At 46.7% G+C, this 21,553-nt stretch overlaps 1 protein-coding gene across 16 annotated transcripts in view; it reads right to left on the reverse strand.

Moving 5' to 3' along the window:
* The window catches only part of TENM4 (teneurin transmembrane protein 4), a 1,656,871-nt gene that overhangs the window by 17,484 nt on the left and 1,617,834 nt on the right, over window positions 1-21,553 (reverse strand). For all 16 annotated transcript variants that reach the window (XM_065029145.1, XM_065029736.1, XM_065029665.1 and 13 more), the window contains 3 exons: window positions 13,647-13,819; window positions 8,301-8,536; window positions 1,375-1,671 (listed from right to left, as the gene is read on the reverse strand). In XM_065029145.1, the coding sequence (XP_064885217.1) occupies window positions 1,375-1,671; window positions 8,301-8,536; window positions 13,647-13,819 (706 nt within the window). The remainder of the gene's footprint in view (window positions 1-1,374; window positions 1,672-8,300; window positions 8,537-13,646; window positions 13,820-21,553) is intronic.

Genomic DNA, 21,553 nt, shown 5'->3' on the forward strand with positions numbered 1-21,553 from the left:
AGTCCCATGCCAATCTACAGAGTTCAGACTACAGAAAACATTGCAAAGAGTGTTATGACAGTCTAGCTGGATTTGTGACTTGCACTTTTTATTACATGTATTTCCTAGAAAGCAGGAACGGGTCACTCAAAGAAGGCAGGATGTCAGAATGTATGGATTGTTTTCACATGGAAAAGCCTACTGGAAATTCCTACCTTTCATTCCTCTGCCTTTACCTGAAGATATTTTATATTGCAGCTAGCTCAGCAAAGGAATGTTGTGTTTAAAAAATCAAATGCCAAAGCTTCACAGTGTTAAGACATTCTCTTGGTGTGACTGGGAAGAAACTTCTCAGGCTATTTTCAACTGCTCTTTCATGGTTTGGCATCAAAGTTACTAGGTGCACATCAGTGTAGGCAAAAGAGGAGTATTGGACCATAAGGACCATTAATCAGGCGATGTGAAGGAGCTGTGGCAGGATGCAAACCCCCCTCTCTCCCCCTCCCTCCTTCAGTATGGAAGGAGTAGGCACATCTCCCTCTCTCTCTGCTACTTGAGGCTAACAGCTTCTTTTGTTTGGCCCCAGAACACCCTGGCCAGGGCCATTAGGAGAAGGGAGTGCTGAGGCGCCACTGAGCTGCTGGGCGCCCACGGCCAGTGTGGGGGATGTTTGGAGGCTTCAGGGGCACCCACTGCCAGTGTGGGGGTGCAGAGAAGCTTCTGGAATGCCTACAGTCAGATCTGATCAGCCAATAAAAACGGGACTCTTGTCGAGACTCAGCCCATTTTGTCACGGGTCTCTCGGAGCACGAGCTTAGCCACTGCCGCCAGGAGCCATGGCGCCCCACTCCCTGGGACTGAGACTCCGCTTGCCTTGCTGCCACGTGTGTAAGTAAATTAACCCTCGCAGTATTGCGAGTACATATACTTTCCGTGCACATCTGCACGTGTATTTTCCGTGCTCAATACGAGCACGTGTAAAATTATTTCCTTGCACAACAGCAAGTGTACACTTTCTGTACTCACTACAAGTATGTGTATCTCTTTAAAATAATCCCACACTGTGTTCCGGCAAGTGTGTACCTGTCCGGGACTCAGGGGCGGCTCTGGCATTGTTCTGGTGAAGCCACGTGCATGCACACTGTGGACCTTCCGTTATATTAGTTACTGCCCCTTAATAATTTTCCTCAACTGATATCCAAACCTGTATTTAAGTCACTTTTGGAGTGCTAAAACCCTGTTTCTCACTTGTTTAATAAAAGTTGTTTTGGACCCTGTTGTCCCTTAAACTAACCTCAGGGTGCCTCCGTGACAGAGCGCAGCTGTCCTGAAATCAAAGGATTAAAGCCCATTTGCACCAAACGCACCATTTCTGAGCGAAACGAGGATTCTCACCTTCTCCAAGTAAGTGTAGCTCCATGATTTGCCATCAGCAAAGATCCTGGATGTAATTCTGCCAGACTGATCGTACTCCATCCTTTCTGACATCGTGCCTCTCTGAATGCCTGCGATGTGTCCTCCTGGGGAATAGGTGACATTGACCCCGTTCAGTCTGCTGCTGGGTGACCAGAGACTGGGCCTCCCTGCCTGGTCATAGAGGATGCGGAGTGTGAACTTGCGGTGGTCATCATAGATTTTCTCTGTCCTTGTCACACGGTCAAAGTCGAGGGACAGCAGGTTTCTGTTGTGAACCTACAGGACAGAGATGGAGAATTAAGAAGATGGAAAAAGTTTAAGTTTAAAAGAGTAGCCTCGTTTCACCAAACACCTCTTTAGGTCACACTGGAGCGTCTGCAGCTGTTCATTGACTCTGGATAAGATTTTCAAAGCAAAGAGTTTTCCTAATGTTGCTTCTGTTGACTTCAGTGAGGAGGCAGAAAAACAGAAGATACTTTTGAAACACTGCCACGGTGAAGGAATATTGCTTATATCCCAAACCCAGGCTTAGGACTGCTACAGCAGATGTGATTATAGACCTACAGAAGATGAAGACTTGTGAGGAATATTTACAAGGTATTCTGCTTGTCAAACCTAGGATATATAGTTTTTTTCCTTTCGTGCACATCAAAAGATAATACTTGTAGAAAAAGAGATGGATGTTGTGTCAATGTAGTGGAAAGCAGAGCTTTTCTCTGAGTATACTGACTGTACTGCATGCACTGGAGGTCAAGCCTTTCCCCCGAGATGAAATATGGAGGCCTTGACCACTGGAGATGTTACACAGAGTAGGAACTTTTCTGTGAGAGCTGGAGTTTTAGCTTCATTGTCCTGGGGTTATTCGGTGTTGCATAATTACACTCCTGTTACCTCCACTGCCTCTGCCGTTCCAAAGATCAAAGGTATCTACTTCAAAGGCAGGAGCAGGAATACATTTTGATTCAGGGATTGTAGCACACAGCAATACGAAAAGGAGCTGGTCATACAACTCATATTTAGCTACACATGCAAGGAGACTCAAACAGCCACATCACCACAGCAGCAAAGTACTCAGCAAGGACAAAAACCCCGCATTCCCAGGATGCAAGTTCAACATCTTGCCCTGTCCTGCTCTGGGTAAAGCAAACACTCCTGACCTGAGAACTGTTCTCAGCCCTGGTCTTGGACATTACTTCAGGGTGTGTGATTGAATTCCTGCTATATGTCTTATGAGGACAAGCTGAGAGAGTTGGGGTGTTCGGCCTGGAGAAGAGAAGCTCCAGGGAGACCCTATTGTGGCCTTTCTGTACTTAAAAGGGGCTGATAAGAAAGATGGGGAGAAAGATTTCAGTAGGGCCTGTTGCGATAGGACAAGGGGTGATGGTTTTAAACTAAAGAAGGGGAGATTCAGGCCAGACATGAGGAAGAAATTTTTGACACTGAGGGTCATGAGACCCTGTCCCAGGTTGGCCAGAGAGGTGGTAGATGAACCATCCCTGGAGACATCCCAGGCCAGGCTGGACGGGGCTCTGAGCAACCTGAGCTGGTGAAGATGTCCCTGCTCACGGCAGGGGTGGCACTGGATGAGCTTTGAAGGTCCCTTCCAACCCAAACTATTCAGTGATTCTGTATTTTGAGTGATGTGAGAGAAAGGATGTGACAGAGCCAATGAAGAAGGGGGTCCTCATCCCTGGAGGGCTGGGAGAAGGAAGGGTAGGACCACTGCAATGGTTTTGGGCAGGTGTTTGTGCTGAAACCTGGAGAATGGGGACACTGTAAAATCAGAATTCTGAGGAAACCATCTCAGGAGCTGAGGTTGAAAGAGGCAAAAGCACAGCTGAGAAAATGTGGAATTGAGCTGAGGATGCACGTGGCCAGAGAGAGCAGGAATCAGTACCATGATGTAAGTGTGAAGATGATGTAAGAAGAGGTCAGCACAAGAATGATTTTCAGCTTACGAATAACAATGCTAAAAGACAGGTATGACTCAAGGAAAGAAGTGGCAGGGAAAGGCAGATAATGCTCCAATTAAATGTGTGTAAAACAGAATGTAAATGGGCAATGGGAGAAAGAGGGAATCAGCCAACAGCCCACTGTAACAGGCAAGCTGGGAAATAATTAAAAAGGTATCAAAACTCTAAGCACAGATGCACACATCTAACTAACAGCGCAATTTGAAATCTTGTAGGTGCTTGCTGCTATAAATAGAGAAACAGAAGTGACAATTGCTCGCACAAAAAAAAAAAGCAAACCAGAAAAACAGGAAGGAATAGCATCTTTGCTTTCTATCTACTCACAAAGCAGCTCCAGCCCAGCAGCTGCAGCTTCTTCTGCTACTGGTCTCTGCCAGAAGAGCTGGGAAGAGCTCTTCCAGGGCTGGGACAGGAATCCAGGCTGCAAGTGGCCTCCCTGCTCCGTCTGCCAGCAGCAGTGCCACGCACCGCGCTGGAAGGACCAAATAACCCATCCCAGATCCCTTGTAAGCTCCGTCCAAATCTCTGCATCCCACTACTGGTGCCCTAAGTCATTCCACCCTCCTTGTGCTCTGGAAAGCAATTTCTGCAGGACTAGTTGGAAACAGGCTCCCTTTTCACTTTTATTTTAATGATTTGTTTTCTCCTGCTCAGTGTAATCTCTCTTCTCTCTGAGAAGCGCTGAGGTGCCAACAGCCACCCCTCAAGGTGACGGACAAAGTGAACCCCACCCTGCCAGACAGCCTCTGAACAGGGGCTAAATCTTTTTCCATCCTTGTTCAAGGGTATGCCTTGAATAGAAGTGAATTTTCCGGAGAAGCACTGACAGGGCTGCAGGCTTCAGTCCAATAACTGTGTTTTATGGTGAGCAACTAAATAAGGTGCCATCCTACATCCAGGAGTATTTATCCTGGAACAGGGTCTGAAAAATTCCTGAAAAAAGCTTTTGCCTCTCAGAGCGTTCAACAACAGTTGTGATCAGCACAGAACTGAGGGAGGGTAAATTTAAATCCACAGTGTATTCGACCTCCTCTCTACAATGTGTGAGAGACTAAATTTAACCCCAAACTCCACAGTACTTTATTCAATCCTTTAGCTTGCTCTGGGAAAGCAAGAACATAAACACGCCACCATCTCTGATTTCTCCAATGCTTCCTATCTAACTCCTTTATCTTAAATTATAATTAAGAAACATCCATTGACCCCTCCAGGAGAACAAGAGAATGAAAGGGGAAGATTTCTCATGAAAACACTCCGGTAACCTTCAGCAGAGGAAGGCAAACAATACTTCGGCAATGAGAACTCCAGAAACGAACAACATCCATGTGATAAATGGCCTCCTACAAAGCAATTTCCCCAGTGAATTGCTAAAACCGTTGGGGTGACCATATCCAGACCTCGACACCTTGCAGGAATTGTGGAGATGATGCTGGACTGTCCTCGTTAGTCAACATATTAGGAATGGTTAGCAGTATATCCCAGGAGACCTCTGTGGTCCTGCTGGTTCTGGGGATTGTCTGGGACACTTGGTCTCAATGCCACCTTTAACCTGCTGCCAAGGTCTTGGGAAAAACAAAGTGAATTACAATGGCAGTTTCCATGGTTAAATAAATACAAAAGCTGAGCCAGCAGCTCTGTCTCTTTTGGCTGTCCTTTCTGCTCCCCTCTCAGAGATTATTTTACATCCTTCTTTATTGAAAAACTCAAGTTTGATTAAAAAAAATAAAAGGCAAACAGAAAGAAGGAGCTCTGTTCCTTGGAGCAGAATTTACTTAATGCTCTCACTGCAGATGGAGCCTGTGTTGCTGTAGGCCAGTGATGGGTTGAATTCGTAGCCAGCCAAGTTGTGGAAATATCTCACCACTGGGTGGGTGGAACAGAGCATCACAACTTTCCATGGGGTGTGTGGTACAAGAGAAGGGAAGGAGGCTGCTTTAACATATTTGTGCTGCTTTAACGTGTTTGTGCTGCTTTACTGTTGCCTGGCCAAGTGCAGAACTAGGTTGGCACTGAGGAGACTGGGGAAAAGGCATCAGGGTTGGCTTCTCTCCCTTCATCCATGGCAGAAGTCCCTGCCTTGTGCCTTATCCCTGCAATAAAGAAACATGTGCATTGTATTATTTCACAGAAACATAGAATAGTTTGGGTTGGAAGGGACCTTCCAAGCTCATCCAGTGCCACTCCTGCCATGAGCAGGGACATCTTCACCAGCTCAGGTTGCTCAGAGCCCCGTCCAGCCTGGCCTGGGATGTCTCCAGGGATGGTTCATCCACCACCTCTCTGGCCAACCTGGGACAGGCTCTCACCATCCTCATTGTAAAAACTTTCTTCCTCATGTCTATCCTGAGGGAGGGAGGCAGCTGTGGAACCAGCCTCATCATGCTGGGAGCTGGTCGAGCTCAAGGCAACAGATTGTCAGTCCCCAGGGACACCCTGCAACCATGGGAGGAAGGGCCACCAAAACCATGCAGATGCATGTGATGGCAGCAGGAAGATGCTGTTTTTAGGCAACTCCCTCTTTTACATTGGTCAGATCCTGTTCTCCTCATCCCGAAGGCTTTATGGAGTGATTCTGCAGCCTCTCTGGGATTGCTCCTTCTCCATGGAGCATCATGTCTTCACTGCTGTCTCATGCGAGCAGTGGGGTGAGGGGAGGAGGAAGGCAGTGATTTGTTCACATATGGCAGAAAATGATAACATTTCCCCAAACCAACAAAAACATTTTGAACTTAACTTCCTTGAGCTTCTCCCTTGCCAGGGAAAGCAGCAATTACTGGTACGAGGGAAGAGGAGAACATGACACACAGAATATGTTAAAATGCCGGGCAATCCTCAGGGAGGCAATTAGCACCTCGCAGGTCTATGTCTTAGGGGTGCAGATGCTACCATGCAGGTACAAACAGGCAGCTTAAAACCTCTTGTACACCCTCAGCTACTTTGAACCCCTGAACACAGCCACAACTGAGCCCTTCAACCATGTAAGATGATCTCCTGCTTCACCAGAAGGGCCCCAATAGGCTCAAAATGTGAATAAATGCTGGCAGATTTATGGGGACACAAGTGACCAGCCTGAAAGCTCATTTTGCAAGTGTTTTTCCAAATGCAGCAGAATATAAAACAAAGACACATTCTGCATTTCAATCTACTGTGAAAATTCTGGGATATAAAACTGACACGGGCAGCTGAGCTGTGGCTAAATGAGTGGAAACTGCTTTGAACACCCAATAGCTGTGACACAGCTGCAGATTTCAGAAGGCTCTCTCCTTTCAGAGAAAGACCTGATAATTTTGCTGGTTATTAAAATAAAATAAAATAAAATCAAAACCCCAAGACAAACCAAACAAGAAGGGTGATGCCAACCGATCTGCAGAGGTACAGCAGTTCCTACTGAAGGAGCAGCTTTAGCTTTCACTGCGGTTTTCAGCTTTTTTCCTGATACCGAAATAAGAGGGTATCAAGGCAAGAGGAAAAGAGCAGAAGCTGTTTTAGGGAGGTTGAACAGCAATAGTTGACAAGTGTGAGTGAGGAGAGATGGGAGAAATCACACCAAGGTGGCAGGGTTGTGTTGCAGGGAACAGGGAGAGGTGAAGAGCAAAGGCTGGGAAACACTTATTCTGAAACCAGAACATTAATATCTCCTGCAAAGCTGAAGTGCGAACAAATAGCTGCTGCCCTTTTGCTGTGGTGGCATTAGGCAGCACTAAGTGTTTGTCTCAGAGGGTCTGAACATGCCAGGTGCTGAGCAGCTTCCCAGGAACAGCTCATCAGCCCGTGACTCGGAGACTAGCAAGGTGCAGGGTGATTGCCCAGGACTCGCTGTTACAAATTACCAGCCTTGCCAGAAGTTAGCAGAGGAATTACAGGCTTGTTGGGCAAGATCTTTAAACAGCCCTGACAAGTCTGCGGTGCATTGTGTGGAACAATGTTTTCAAAATACATCAGTCTCGAGCACAGAAAGGACTACATGCTCCTGGAGGAGGGACGGCTGTCAGGTTGGAGCAGTTTATAACACTTCATTTTGGGGAACAAAGGCAATTGCGATGAAATGCTCTGTGAGCTCTTCAACAGGTTTAACAGATTAACAAGTTTCAGGAATCAAGAGATTTTTCTGAGGCTGCCCATTGAACGATAATCATAGAATCAGAGAATGGTTTGAAAGGGACCTTAAAGGTTATCTAGTTCCAACCCCCCTGACATGAGCAGGGACACCTTCCACTAGACCAGGTTGCTCAAAGTCCCATCCAGCCTGACCTTGAACACTTCCAGGGATGGGGCATGCACAACTTCTCTGGGCAGCCTGTTCCTGTGCCTCACCACCCTCATGGGGAAGAATTTCTTCCTTATATCTAATCTAAATCTCCTCTCTTTCAGGTTAAAGCCATAACCCTTTGTCCTGGGACCTATAAAGTCCCTCTCCAGCTTTTTTGTAGGTCCCTGTTTGGTACTGAAAGGCCGCAATAAGGTCTCCCCAGAGCCTTCTCCAGGCTGCACAACCCCAGCTCCCTCAGCCTGTTCTCATATGCTTACAAAGATTTTGGTGCTCAGGTCTGTTAGTGCCAGCAGCACAGGTAGAAAATACCTGTACTAACTGGTGCAGTATTTTATAGTTATGATCATCCTTTCCTTGCTTAAACAACCTGACATGGTGGTTAAACCTGCAGTGTCTGATGAGAGGTCACACATTCCCAGTGATGCAGAAGACTTGTAGAGAAATCAGCAATGCCACCTGTGATGGCTAAGAGAATGTCAGCACATAAGGAGACGTATAAGGATATATTCAAGTCATAAAGGTTGCATCACTGAGGATGAACAGCTCGTTCTCTGTCCTGCAGACTCGTCTCTATTGCAGATGATACAAATCAGCCCCGTCCCTTTCTGTCATGAGGTTGAAGACTGATGAGGAGTCCAAAACTGCTCTCACTGCTCACTTACCCTCAGCCGACGTCCAAAGACGGTGACCTGCCCTCTCGCTTGCTCCTTCCTCTGCCTCCACTCCACGAGATTGAGGCCGTTGTCGATGGGCAGGGTGACATTCCTCTTGCCCACCGTGGGGTTGACGGTGCCAGCCAGCAGGTGCGGCTCGGTCTGCAGGGCCACCTCCATGCCGTTGGCGAGCATCAGTCTGAGAGAGCCGTCAGCGCCGATGTAGTAGCTGTTTCGGACTTGGTCTGAAGACAGAAAAGAGATCGTTTCAACGGGCTGTCCAATGATACAGCTCCAGGTTTTCATTTTCTCCCTTACCCAGGCTTCATCAGCATTTCTGGTGGTTGTAACCAAATGCACTGTCCCACACACAGTAAGCAAAATCTTGTTTAATCACAGAATAATTTTGGTTGGAAGAGACCCACAAGATCCCTAAAAACCTCATCTAAAGGTCTGTTCAACCCCTCCAGGGATGGTGACTCCACCACTGCCCTGGGCAGCCTGTTCCAATGCCTGACAGCCCTTTGGGGAAGAAACTGTTCCCAAGATCCAACCTCAACCTCCCCTGGTGCAACTTGAGGTTGTTTCCTCTGGTCCTATCTCTTATTCCTTGGGAGCAGAGCCCGACCCCCCCCGGCTCCAAGCTCCTTTCAGGCAGTTCAGAGATCAGAAGGTCTCCCTTCAGCTCCTGTTCTCCAGCTGAACCCCCCAGGTCCCTCAGCCGCTCCCATCACACTTGTGCTCCAGCCCCTTCCCCAGCTCCGTTCCCTTCTCTCAACTCGCTCCAGCATCTCAAGCCCTTTCTTGGCATGAGGGGCCCAAAATTGCCCCCAGGATTCAAGGTTTGGCCTCTCCAGTGCCAGCACAGGGACGGTCACTGCCCTGGGCCTGCTGGCCACACCAGTGCTGGTACCAGCCAAGATGCTGGTGGCCTTTTGGCCACCTGGGCACACGCTGGCTCATGTTCAGCCAGGTGAATCAGTGAAAGTAAAGAAGGGTGATCTCTTTTTCATTGTGATGAGATTCTGCACTTCAAAGTCTTGCAGAAAAGTCTCACACAGGTTAAAAAGGGCACCAGTGGAAGAGCTGCATAATATCCTAGCAAAGGACCCAGGTTCAAACCTCTTCCTCTAGACTAAAACACTGGGTGGTGAGATATTTGTTTTAAACTGCAATCCAGCTGAAAATTTTCCATGCTTTTATATCTTAAAGATCCCAGTTTCACCACAATATATGAAAAGTAGGCCCAACTACTTTCTCCAGCTTATTTGGCATCTCACAAGTTGCAGGAAATTGCACAGCGAGTTAATGCTCACCAGTTCCCCAAACAACAGCCCAACCCCTCAACTTGTGAAAGCTTTCAGGAGGAGACCCAAGACCTCATGTTTGGAGAGAAAGCAGAGGCACTAAGCTCCCACACATCTCTGTATGTCTGGCCTCGACTTGCTCCTAAAGGATCAGCAGATTTTGAGGCCAGGATTTAGGAGTTCAGGAGTGGAAGAGAAGAGCAATATCCCTTCCATATCCTTCAGGAGCTGGGCAGGCTAAAACCTCATCCTTGGAATCTCCAGCTGGCATTGATGTCTGCAGGGAGGAGCTCATGAAGGATAAGAAAACACGAGACTTGCTTTCTTACCCTTCGACTCAGTGCCAGTGCAGACTGGCTTTAAAAGCACATTAATCAAAGACTGCTTTATCTAAAGCTCCTCAAAAACTGGAAAATATTACCATTTCTGTCTCCCAGGCTGCCATAAATACATAATTGTGAATAAAGACATCCATTAAAAATTCATGTCAATTGTTTTTCCGTTCTGAGGCAAGTTGGGTTTTGTTCACTAGTTGCTCTGCCATAGCTCAGCAGGAAACAAGGTCACAACGAAATTATCATCTCTTGTCTGGATGACATAGATCAGCAAAGAGTACCGGTTGGTATAATTAGGAAAGGAAACCTGACATCAATTGGTCTTTTTTTTTTTTATTGTAAGTCTGATCCTGCTCCTGTTGTAGCCAGCTGGAGTCTTGCCACGCTGATCTCAGCAGGATCACAACTCAGCTTACTGTACCCAGCAGTGATGGTGTAAAACACTGTGGCACTGGATTTTGCCACTATAAACATACAGAACTGACCCACAGAGCAGATCCAAGTATTTTAGTTGTACCACGGACTACTTAAGCTGATGGGATCAAGCTGGAACACAAGAGGTTCCGCTTAAATTTGAGAAGAAACTTCTTCTCAGTGAGGGTGACAGACACTGGAACAGGCTGCCCAGGGAGGTTGTGGAGTCTCCTTCTCTGGAGACATTCAAAACCCGCCTGGACATGTTCCTGTGCGACCTCACCTAGGCGTTCCTGCTCCAGCAGGGGGATTGGACTAGATGATCTTTTGAGGTCCCTTCCAATCCCAAACATACTGTGATACTGTGATGGTCTTTTGACATAGACTCCAGCAGGATCAAGCCCATGGACACCTCAAGCTTGATTCTGCAAATGGAGAGGAGGGGAATGGTCAGGTGGCTGTCACACTTTCTTTCTTAGATGCTTGGTCCTGTGAGAAAGTGGTGGAGATCCACTTTAAATCAAATCAGTGAAGTACCACTGCACAGCTAATATATCCCTCTCTCCTCCATCCTTCATCAGGAAGCACGGGAAAGCTTGAAGCTCTCTGTGAAATTCACTGGACAGGTGATGTTCCCTTTGTGTCACACAAGCACGACCGAAGGGTTACAGTATATTGTCACCAGTGGTGTGCTACAGTGTGTGGAATGTAAATCCTCCACTTCCAACATTTTCCCAAGAGAAGACTTTTCCTTGGTTTTGGAAGACCTTTCTCAAGGGCTACATGAAACCCAAGGCCCATTGGATGCTGTATTCTATGCTGCTTTGGCTCCAGGGCACTAGTGCCCTATTTTGGCCTTGAACAAATGTCATTAAACCAGAAGACAAAATCCGTCAGAGGGCCTGAGGTGCCTGTTAGCTGTAGAGGCTCCTAAATTCAGCTATCTGTAACCTTCTGAAAATGCCTTCTCAGACCTCAGCTGTTCACAGTGTGATCCAGGTTTCTTGAAAGGTTCATCAAGGCTTTGTGAAAGCTGGCCAGAAGTCCTGAAGGAAAACTCAGGAGAACCTCTCATGCAAAGGGAATCTGCCATTTGCATTTTCCCTGGAGGTCAACGGAGCAGGCGAGACACTCACAGACCTTGAGAACAGCTCCAGCTCCATCCACTGGAGAGGCACTTGGACGGCAAATTACATGTCAGCTGTGCTCAGTACATCCGTGGGCAACTCCTTATTTCAGTTTCTACAGTGCTGGCCATGAACAAATAGCTCAGTTTGGGAATTCACAGTCCCTAATGCCCACGGGAAAGCCACTCTTAGCAGGTCACAGGGCACGTCTGCTCTAACATTATCTAGATCTTCATTTTGAGATAAGGGCGTTTCTTCAGATCCAAACAGTTTCGTAATTTTATACTTCTGAAGATGGTTAAGCTGTTTGGAATAGTGAATATCCTAATGGCAAAAGTGCCCTGTGCTGGAGGGCAGCACCATGAGATAATTGACTGTGGCACCATTATGTAACTGTGCCTTCAGCTCTGGGTGTATAAATCACATCCCAGTCAATTATCTCACTAAAGGGCCCCCAACAGTGGGCTCTATTGCTTAATTAGGCTCTTGAGGTGAAGCCAACCTCCTGTCTGTGCATTTGCCAGACGTCTCAATGAGAGCGGCTGGGATGGGGTGGGGTAGGTTGGATCTGCTTTGCAGGCTGAAGGAAAGAATAAGAAAGTCATTGTGTTTCTCCACAGGAACAGTTGAGGACGGCTTGAAGAGGCTGGCAGAGGAAGGTAAGGCAGAGTTCAGGCACAGTGGGCACTTCCTTTATAGGGAGAGGGAATGAAATGTGTGTCCCAGAGACATGGGAACAAATGTGACTCTGGAACACGTTGATCTCACTCGGAGCACTTTGTTCCTCACAAGGGGAAATGGTGTTTGACACCCCATTGCCATCAGGCACAGACTAAGGGTGAAAGAGAGCTGGGAAGTGAAGAAAGCAAAGAGTCTGAAAGTCCCTTGCCTTTTTCCAAGCCCCAGGGAACAGTAGTGATGGCTCACCCTGACTCCAAGGAGGTTTCAGCCTTCAGATCCTGGAGATCCAGGTTCTGCACAACTTCTTCCCCTACCAGTATGTCAGCACAGTGATTCCCTGCTATTTATTTTTCTTTTTCTTCCCACTTCAACACCTTTTCCTCCACCTCATCCATTGTCCACTTGCCCACCTTACCATCACTGGCAGAACTGTGCTTATTTCTAACAGCCACAAACGAGTCCCACCAGTCCTACCCCAGCTGACCAACTCTCCATTCCTCCTTTGCGCCTTTCCACACAAGCCTTTTAGCTCAAACGTAGCCCTTTTTGAGGACAGGTATGGTCACTTTTCTGGATGCTACCTTGTGAATGTTTGAACAACCAGTGAACAATTAAAGAGCTCTCCAGCAACCAGCTGGAAGCCTGTTCCAGGAGGAGAGTAACTCTTAAGTTACAGCCATTAAGAGAACAAAGCAAAGGGGTCAGCTGGAAGCACAGCTAGATTTATGCAACCTTTTTTGTTATAACAATAATGGTAATGATGTACTGCATGAGGGCTGCACGGCAAGGGGGATGGCTGAGAATGAAGCAGAAAACAGCTGCAGAGCCACCACAGCACTACGGAATGTGGCTGAGTAGATGTGAGTGTGGGTCTGCACGTGGGGAGCTCTGTGGTGCTGAGATTATCATAGGATCACAGAATCATAGAATAGTTTGGGTTGGAAGGGACCTTCCCAGCTCATCCAGTGCCACCCCTGCCATGAGCAGGGACATCTTCACCAGCTCAGGTTGCTCAGAGCCCCGTCCAGCCTGGCCTGGGATGTCTCCAGGGATGGTTCATCCACCACCTCTCTGGCCAACCCGGGCCAGGGTCTCACCGCCCTCAGTCTAAAAAATGTTTTCCTCATGTCTGGTCTGAATCTCTCCTCTTTTAGTTCAAAACCATCACCCCTTGTCCCATCACAACAGGCCCCACTAAAAAGTCTGTCTCCATCTTTCTTATAAGCCCTATTTTAAGTACAGAAAGGCCACAATAAGGTCTCCCCATACTCTTCTCTACTCCAGGCTGAAAAATCCCAGCTCTCTCAGACTGTCCTCCCAGCAGAGCTGTTCCATCCTCGGATCATTTCTGTGGCTCCTCTGGCCCCTCTCCAGCAGGTCCATGTGTGTCCTGTGCTGAGGACTCCAGAACTGGATGCAGTATCATCTGTTTCCTGATGGACAATCCATTGTGTCCAGCTTGGCCGGGAGAGGGACAGTGGCCCAACTCACCTTGGAGCAGGGTGTAGAAGGCTCCCGATGCCGACAAATTGGTTGTTATCGTAACATCATCCTTGCTGGAGGTTTCCACCTGGACATGAACGGAGCTGTCGGTGTCACTGCGGAAGCTGCTCACTTGGCCCGTGGGGAAGGTCACGTTGGTCAGGCGGCCAAAACTGTCGTACCTGAAAGGGAGGTTGGAGTGAAGTCAACAGAGGAGTGGGATACAGTCATCACCCTATAAAGCAGAGACCAAATCTTGAAGTTTTTTCCCAGAGAAAAACGCATTGTCACTCTGTCAGACTGTCTTGACTTTTTTGGTTTCATGAGGAGAAAATCACGGCTTTTAGCTGAAGAAAATCAAGCAAAGAACAGAAAATGACTAAATAAGTATTAGCCTGTATTTTTACAACATTTTTTCTGATACTTATCACCTGTACTGTGCTTTTTGTTTACAAGAGTGACTTTATTTCCCATTCGCTATGCTGTGACTTATGGAAAAGCACTGTCCTATGTATCCCGTTTAGCAGAACTAAGAGTTTCTGAAGGCCACCAACTGTTTTGCCTGCTTGTGTCCTGAGGTTTTATTTCCTGCTATTTTATTTTAAAAGCTAATGTTAAGGCAGAAGCAAGGACCTGCAAGATTGGCCATACCAGGTAGAAAACTGTCCTTTCTGAACATGGTGTAGAGCCCTGAGCACAGCTGAGACCCCCGTGTCTACCTTTTACTGTTCCTAGGACCATCTGGAAGGACTGATTTTAAAAGTCTAAAAAGGCACTCCAGTTTTCACCCTTACTGTGTCCTTGGCTTTTCCAATGAGGGAGTCAACCTAAGCACCATCCAGGAAGGTTTCTGTGATATGGACAGCTGTGTACCAGGACCCAGATGAAACAAGCTACAAACACACAGGTCCCACCACAGTTAAGCTGGGAGGTTATTTTTCACCAAAAACACACATTACGGATACATTGAGGATAACAAGCTCAGGAAACAGTATCTAAGAGGCAAAGCCAAAAGAAATGAGTTGATTTAGAAGGGGGAAAACAAGGAAGTGGGAAGATGCCACCCTGACAATGGTTGGTCTGAGGAGGATTATAATTAATTGTTCACCATGGCTACTGAGGATGTGACAAAATGTAATGAACAGAAACAAGGAAGATTCAGATCAGAAGCTGGAGAATATTTTCCAGGCCCATAGCTGGTCCAAACAGAAGAAAAGATGGCGCATTGGAGAACCCATTGCCTGACACTTTTAAGAAAATGTCTCAGAGAGGACCTGGATACTATTGATCAGACCTTGGAGGGAGCAGATGTTTGAGGAACTCTTGATCCTTCTTTTCAGGATTACTCTGAGCTGGGGAATAAGATGGTAGATCTCATCTAATAACAAAAACCTCTGAACTGAAGGGGAAGGGGAAGGGGAAGGGGAAGGGGAAGGGGAAGGGAAGGGAAGGGAAGGGAAGGGAAGGGAAGGGAAGGGAAGGGAAGGGAAGGGAAGGGAAGGGAAGGGAAGGGAAGGGAAGGGAAGGAGGAAGGAAGGAAGGAAGGAAGGAAGGAAGGAAGGAAGGAAGGAAGGAAGGAAGGAAGGAAGGAAGGAAGGAAGGAAAGATGCTCTTGAACTGCAACCCATAAGAGACCCAAGAGCAGCCATTGGACTGGCTCTGCACCATACAGAAAAAGCAATTTGTCTCCTCTTCCATTCTCTTTTTTCTTCCAGATTTGCACACAGTGCTGCTACTTCCCTTTTGACAATCCACTGGCAGTGGCTTAGCGTGAGAAAGGGCTGGCTGAAAAGGTGATTTTTGCCCAAGTTTAATATTTAAGCTATAGTGATGAAGTGGGTGAGCTCACTGCAAGTCTCTCCAACCCTTGGGTTTGGAGACACCATGAGGTGAAGCTTTTCTTGCCCACTGGGCAGAGGAGGAGGTAGGAAGGCAGAAGAAAGCATTTGGCTCCCCATGGTGTCAGCCTATCAGTCATGGGATTATTCACATATAGAGGATGGAGCAGCCTTGCCCTTTCCCTCTGAGATGTGGGCAATCAGTCGGCCACTTGTGAAATGGAAAAGGATAAACTAAAAAAAAGAAAAAAAGAAAGGGATGGATTCAGGACTGCATTACAGGAGTTTGGCAGAGACCACTTGAAGCTTTTCCAAGCAGCTATAGCAGCGCACAGCTTGGATCTAAACGGAATCTTGCAAGAGCCAGAACTGAAGAGCTCTGAGCACCAAGCGCTTTGCTCCGTGTTTGTGGATGTCTTGTTCGCACTGAGGTATGAGGTTTGCTTGTGCTTTCTGCACAGTCATCTGCACAGCTCCTCCTAAAACTGTAGGTGAGTCTGAAATGGAAAACATCACAGGTGATCACATCATTACCCGTTCTGCTGAGACAGGACACAGGGGACATGATTCAGTCTCTCCTTTGAACAGAGAAATTATTCATAGAATCATTCACAGAATCATTTCAGTTGGACGAGACCCTCAGGATCATTGAGTCCAACCATAACCTAACCAAACTTTAGCACTAAACCATGTCCCTAAGAAACTCATCTAAATGTCTGTTCAACCCCTCCAGGGATGGTGACTCCAGCACTGCCCTGGGCAGCCTGTTCCAATGCCTGACAGCCCTTTCCGGGAAGAAATTGTTCCCAAGATCCAACCTCAACCTCCCCTGGTGCAACTTGAGGCCGTTTCCTCTGATCCTGTCACTTGTTCCTGGGGAGCAGAGCCCGACCCCCCTGGCTCCAAGCTCCTTTCAGGCAGTTCAGAGATCAGAAGGTCTCCCCTCAGCTCCTGTTCTCCAGCTGAACCCCTCAGGTCCCTCAGCCGCTCCCATCACACTTGTGCTCCAGCCCCTTCCCCAGCTCCGTTCCCTTCTCTCAACTAGCTCCAGTAAAATTTCTTATTTTCCCTTGACTCAGATCACACAGCACATCCCTGATATCTTCTATCACATACCCACAGTGTCCCAGGATGCATCAGCTCGAAGGCTTGAGCATCCCAAACAGATAATATGTTTAGCGAGTAAATTACTTAGTTCCTTCTACCTCTGCTTTCAGCCCTATAAAGGCATTTATAGGGCACATCTTCAGCCTGCGCAGGAAGGCTAAGCAACTGGCTCTTATGTAGCCGCAGGTGTGCCCTGGTATTTGCAGGAAGATAAATCTCTCCTAGTCACCTCATTTTGCAGCTAAGCTGCCTAGACCTGTTCCCACAGTCCTGGGATTTAGGCGTGGGCCAGTTTTCATCACAGCTCGAGACTCCCGCATTCTCCAAATGCTCCAAAAGCACCAGAATTAAGGAAATACCGAAACATGGGAGCGCACACAGCCGCCACTCCGAGCAATGAATTCATCACCTGCTAACGCAGCTGCTGCCTCCCATCCCAACCTGCCGCACCGCCCCAGCACTTCCAATTACAGCCACAATTATTAGGCCAGTGAGGGAAGCCGTTGCCATCCATTCCCAATTGGAAGCGTATTTAGCCAAGGTTCAATGCACAGAATTAAAACGGTATTTGGTGCTTATGAGGCCTAATTGTTAGCTTGTAAACATTCAGAGCTTTCATTTATCACATTACCATTGTGTAGAGACCTGGGCCTTGGGAATTAAAAAGAGCATCCTAAGTACCGTCTATTCAAAAATCAATTCCTTGCCTGAGTCTCTGGGTTTCCTCATTTTAGCTTTTTCATATTTCATCAACCTTTTAAAACTACAAGTCAAATAGATTGGAAAAGAATCACTATAATAATATTGCATTTAGTGCCAAAATGTCCTAATGTACTTTGCAAAGTATATTCTGCGTGCGATTACACAGACGTGCACCCGCTGCCTCTGAACAAGCTCGCCTCGTCTTTATTTTCCAAACAGCATTAAACAGGGCATTAAAAAGAAATCTATAGCAGACAAACTGATGCTACTCAAATATGTATGAGGGCAAGTCCTCTCCCTAATGACACAAGTTGCAGGCCCTGTCTGCAGAATTTTTGGACGGCCCGAATAAGAGGAAGATCTCTCTCTCTCTCTCTAGCTTTTATCTTCTCATAATTCCCTTCATTCTCAACTAAAACCTGATAGCACACATTGATTTTAGGCCAGGCCAATATCTCAAAATTTGGCCTCACAACTGAGAGTACTGGAGAAATACTGTTTTATCATGGGACTTACTGGAGTATCACTGTAACTTCTTCAGAGGTACAATTATGAGAATCTAATTATTTCATCATGAATAAATTGTGGAGCAAAGAAATCTTACGGAAACAGGAGGGAGAGCAAAAGTCAAAAGTGTTTATCGCACTCCAGTCTGCTCCCCTGAACTACTGAAAACCAAGAATGCCACCAAATACCATAATAGTCAATGCATGACCTAAGACTTCAGATGATAAAGGGATGTTATTAATCCTGTTGTGAGACGACAAGGGATAATGGTTTTAAGCTCAAGGAGGGGAGATTCAGGCCAGACATGAGGAAGAAATTTTTTACACTGAGGGTGGTGAGAGCCTGTCCCAGGTTGGCCAGAGAGGTGGTGGATGAACCATCCCTGGAGACATCCCAGGCCAGGCTGGACGGGGCTCTGAGCAACCTGAGCTGGTGAAGATGTCCCTGCTCATGGCAGGAGTGGCACTGGATGAGCTTTGGAGGTCCCTTCCAACCCAAACTATTATGATAACGCAGTAAGCTAGTTTTTCTCTGAGTCAAGAGGTCACCGCTCCTCTAAATGGAAGTGTCATTTATCTCTGGTTTTGACTAAGAGAGGAAAAACTTCAAAGCCTTTACACCAAGTGCAAGGCAGACTGAGTGTGCATCTCACTATGGGGCAGATGCTGACCGCGATGCTCAGTTCTGGTACCACAGTCACCCACACCAGGGCATTGGCTGGAGCACCAAACACTGCTGGTACTGGGGTGGGACCTCTGCTGAGTCCTGGAGGTTCTTGGGAAGCCAGCCAAGGTTCTCCTGCATGCTCAGTCCAGCTGGCTCCTGCCTTCCACCCATTACGGTGTGTGAGGTTTGGCAGAGTTCCGTTCTCCGCAAAACGGCATCTTATGTTACAGGTCAAAGCTCCCTTTACCACCTATCTGAAGATCTGGTACCCTTCACCCTCCAGGCAGCTGTGAGCCATTTCTTGGGCAGTCCATGAAAAGGTTTTGAATTTCAGGGCTTGGCTGAAGCGATGTGTAAGTATTTCATTTTGTATGGGAGGAGGTGACCTTCGAAACTAATTGGGCAGACAAAGGACCTAAGCAAAAGAGCCTCATCTGGGCTAAATAATGCATAGAAGGTTTGACTTTGGCTCAGAGGGAAATTGAATTAAAGTACAGTGATATCATCTCAATGAGCTAATCAAGATGATTGCCGTATTCTTGATTTAAACAAATACATTAACCAGAATTTCCGGATTCTGAAGTAGATAAAGCGCAACTGCTAAGAATCTTTGTAAAGTCTGGTAGCGAACTTTCACATCAAGTAAAAAAGCAGCAACAACAAGGAAACAAGCAGCCACACAGCATCCTTTGTCTTTGACTTGAGGAGCTGAACAAGAAGAAGCTGTTCCCCTGGCAGAGTTTCCACATCAACCTCCTTCGCTGCTGATTATCACTGTCACAGGTTCAACAGGAAGGCAAGTCTTTAATCCAGTTACTGGACAAGCTGAGCTGCATTGCATTAATTAACAGCGAATGTCAAGCCCTCTGCAGAGGCAATGAAGATCTATATAATGCTAAAACCCTCAAAGAAGTCCTAGATAGGCCTTTGGGGACAGACTAATTACTGCAGGGAGTTAAGTTTTACTCTTAAAAGAAAGGTAAACTGCACAGCGTTATATACTGAACTTTACTCAGCGCTGAACCCAATGAAGCACGATTGTTATAAAAGACTTTGGGGTAGTATGTGCAAAAGGAAGAGCTGTAAGTGCTGTGGGCCAGTCTGCCACCACCCGAAGAAGGCACTTGGGTCCTTCCCCTACAGAGATTAAGGGACGATGTGCCAGCCCAGCCTGAACCCTTGCAGGACCTGGATTCCCTGAAGATAGACCTCCAGGTCTGCATTAATGCATCCCACCTCCAGAGTCACACCAACAAGCCCATACAGAATCACAGAATCATTTTGATTGGAAAAGACCCTCAAGATCATAGAGTCAAACCGTTAACCCAACACTCTCACTAACTCATGTCCCTAAGAATGTCATCTATGTGTCTTTTAAACCCCTCCAGGGATGGTGACTCCACTGCTGCCCTGGGCAGCCTGTTCCAATGCCCAACAGCCCTTTCCAGGAAGAAATTGTCCCCAGATCCAACCTCAACCTCCCCTGGTGCAACTTGAGGCCGTTTCCTCTGGTCCTGGCGCTTGTTCCTGGGGAGCAGAGCCCGACCCCCCCTGGCTCCAAGCTCCTTTCAGGCAGTTCAGAGATCAGAAGGTCTCCCCTCAGCTCCTGTTCTCCAGCTGAACCCCCCAGGTCCCTCAGCCGCTCCCATCACACTTGTGCTCCAGCCCCTTCCCCAGCTCCATTCCCTTCTCTCAACTCGCTCCAGCACTTCAAGGCCTTTCTTGTCGTGTGGGGCTATATGTCACAGCTCTTTGCAGCCTTATGATAAAGGCTGAGAAATGTCCTGGTAAGAGCAACAACTGAAGGAGAACCAGATATGCTGGACATGTACAAACATAGTATTTGCACTCTTGCTACACCATTGCTCTTTCACGCTGGGTGTCTGGTTATGGTCCTCTGTAGACAGTCAGGTAAAGGTAAATCTTATAAAGATGTTCTTCATGGGCCCACTGGTGCAGTGTCAACTTGCCAGCTGGATTTACGTTTACTCTTTAACTTTTTAAACAGTTGTGTCCAGCCTGCCTTGGCCCATAAACAACTATTATGTGCTGTAAGAAACATGAAGCTTTTCCTCAGAGTCAGATTTGACGTCTTTATTTCCTTGGCCACAAGTGAAACAGAAATATGAGCCTCACCTTCCCCCTCAGCTGGGACTGAAAACTACTCAGAACACCTTCCAGCTGCTCAGGATCACAGGATTTCTCTAAAACACTTAAACTTCCCCAGTGTAAATTTCCTGATGTTCTGATACAGAAACCAATAACCTGAAGGTATTGAACACTGATTTGGTTTATGCCATTTTCTTTGGCTTCCTGGATATCAAAGAACTTAGATTTCATCCTGATATGCTTGCACTGATCCCTGCAGTTTGTGTTTGATTCAGGCAAATCTGGTAAGAATATAACTTCTAAAAGGTATCCTGAGTAATGATCTAAGATATCAAGAAATAAAGAATACAATGATTCTCATGGTTGGTCACTATAGTCACGCCTTTTTGTCAACTTGAATGTCTCCAGCTTTGATTTCCAGCCCCTTACCCTTCTCAAGCCTTTCTCTACTAGATAAGAGTCTCTCTGTAGGTGGTGTGATCTAGACACTTCCCAGACTTCTTCATGTTAAGATAAACAGAGCATGTCTTCTTAGCTTTCCAGCATAAAGCACTTTCTCCCCACAAATGCATTTTTGTAGTGTTTTTCTGCACAGCTTTCAATTTTCACTGTCCTTCATAAACTGCAAAGATGAGAACTGGCAGTATTAGTCTCATGAATGGTGTAGAGAGATAAAATTACCTTCCTACTACCCACTACAAGTAGACAGGGACGTGTAAATGTGTTAATTTTGTTTGCCTGTCCAAGCAACAAGTTAGACAGACTTGCCATGGAATTATATGTGCACCCTGGCATTAGACTGAATGTATTTTTTTTAAATGAAACCTACTTTATCAAGCAATCTAAGTATCTTACCTTCATTAATCTTCTCATTTTATTATTTCTGATTATTTTTTTTTCAGATCATGGATGCAAAACCTTGGTAGAATCAACCCCTGCCAATTCACCTGAAAGGTTAATTGGGTTGTATTGCGGATTATCTTTTGA

This window comes from Columba livia, chromosome 1 (genome assembly GCF_036013475.1).
Source record: "Columba livia isolate bColLiv1 breed racing homer chromosome 1, bColLiv1.pat.W.v2, whole genome shotgun sequence".
Classification (NCBI taxonomy): domain Eukaryota; kingdom Metazoa; phylum Chordata; class Aves; order Columbiformes; family Columbidae; genus Columba; species Columba livia.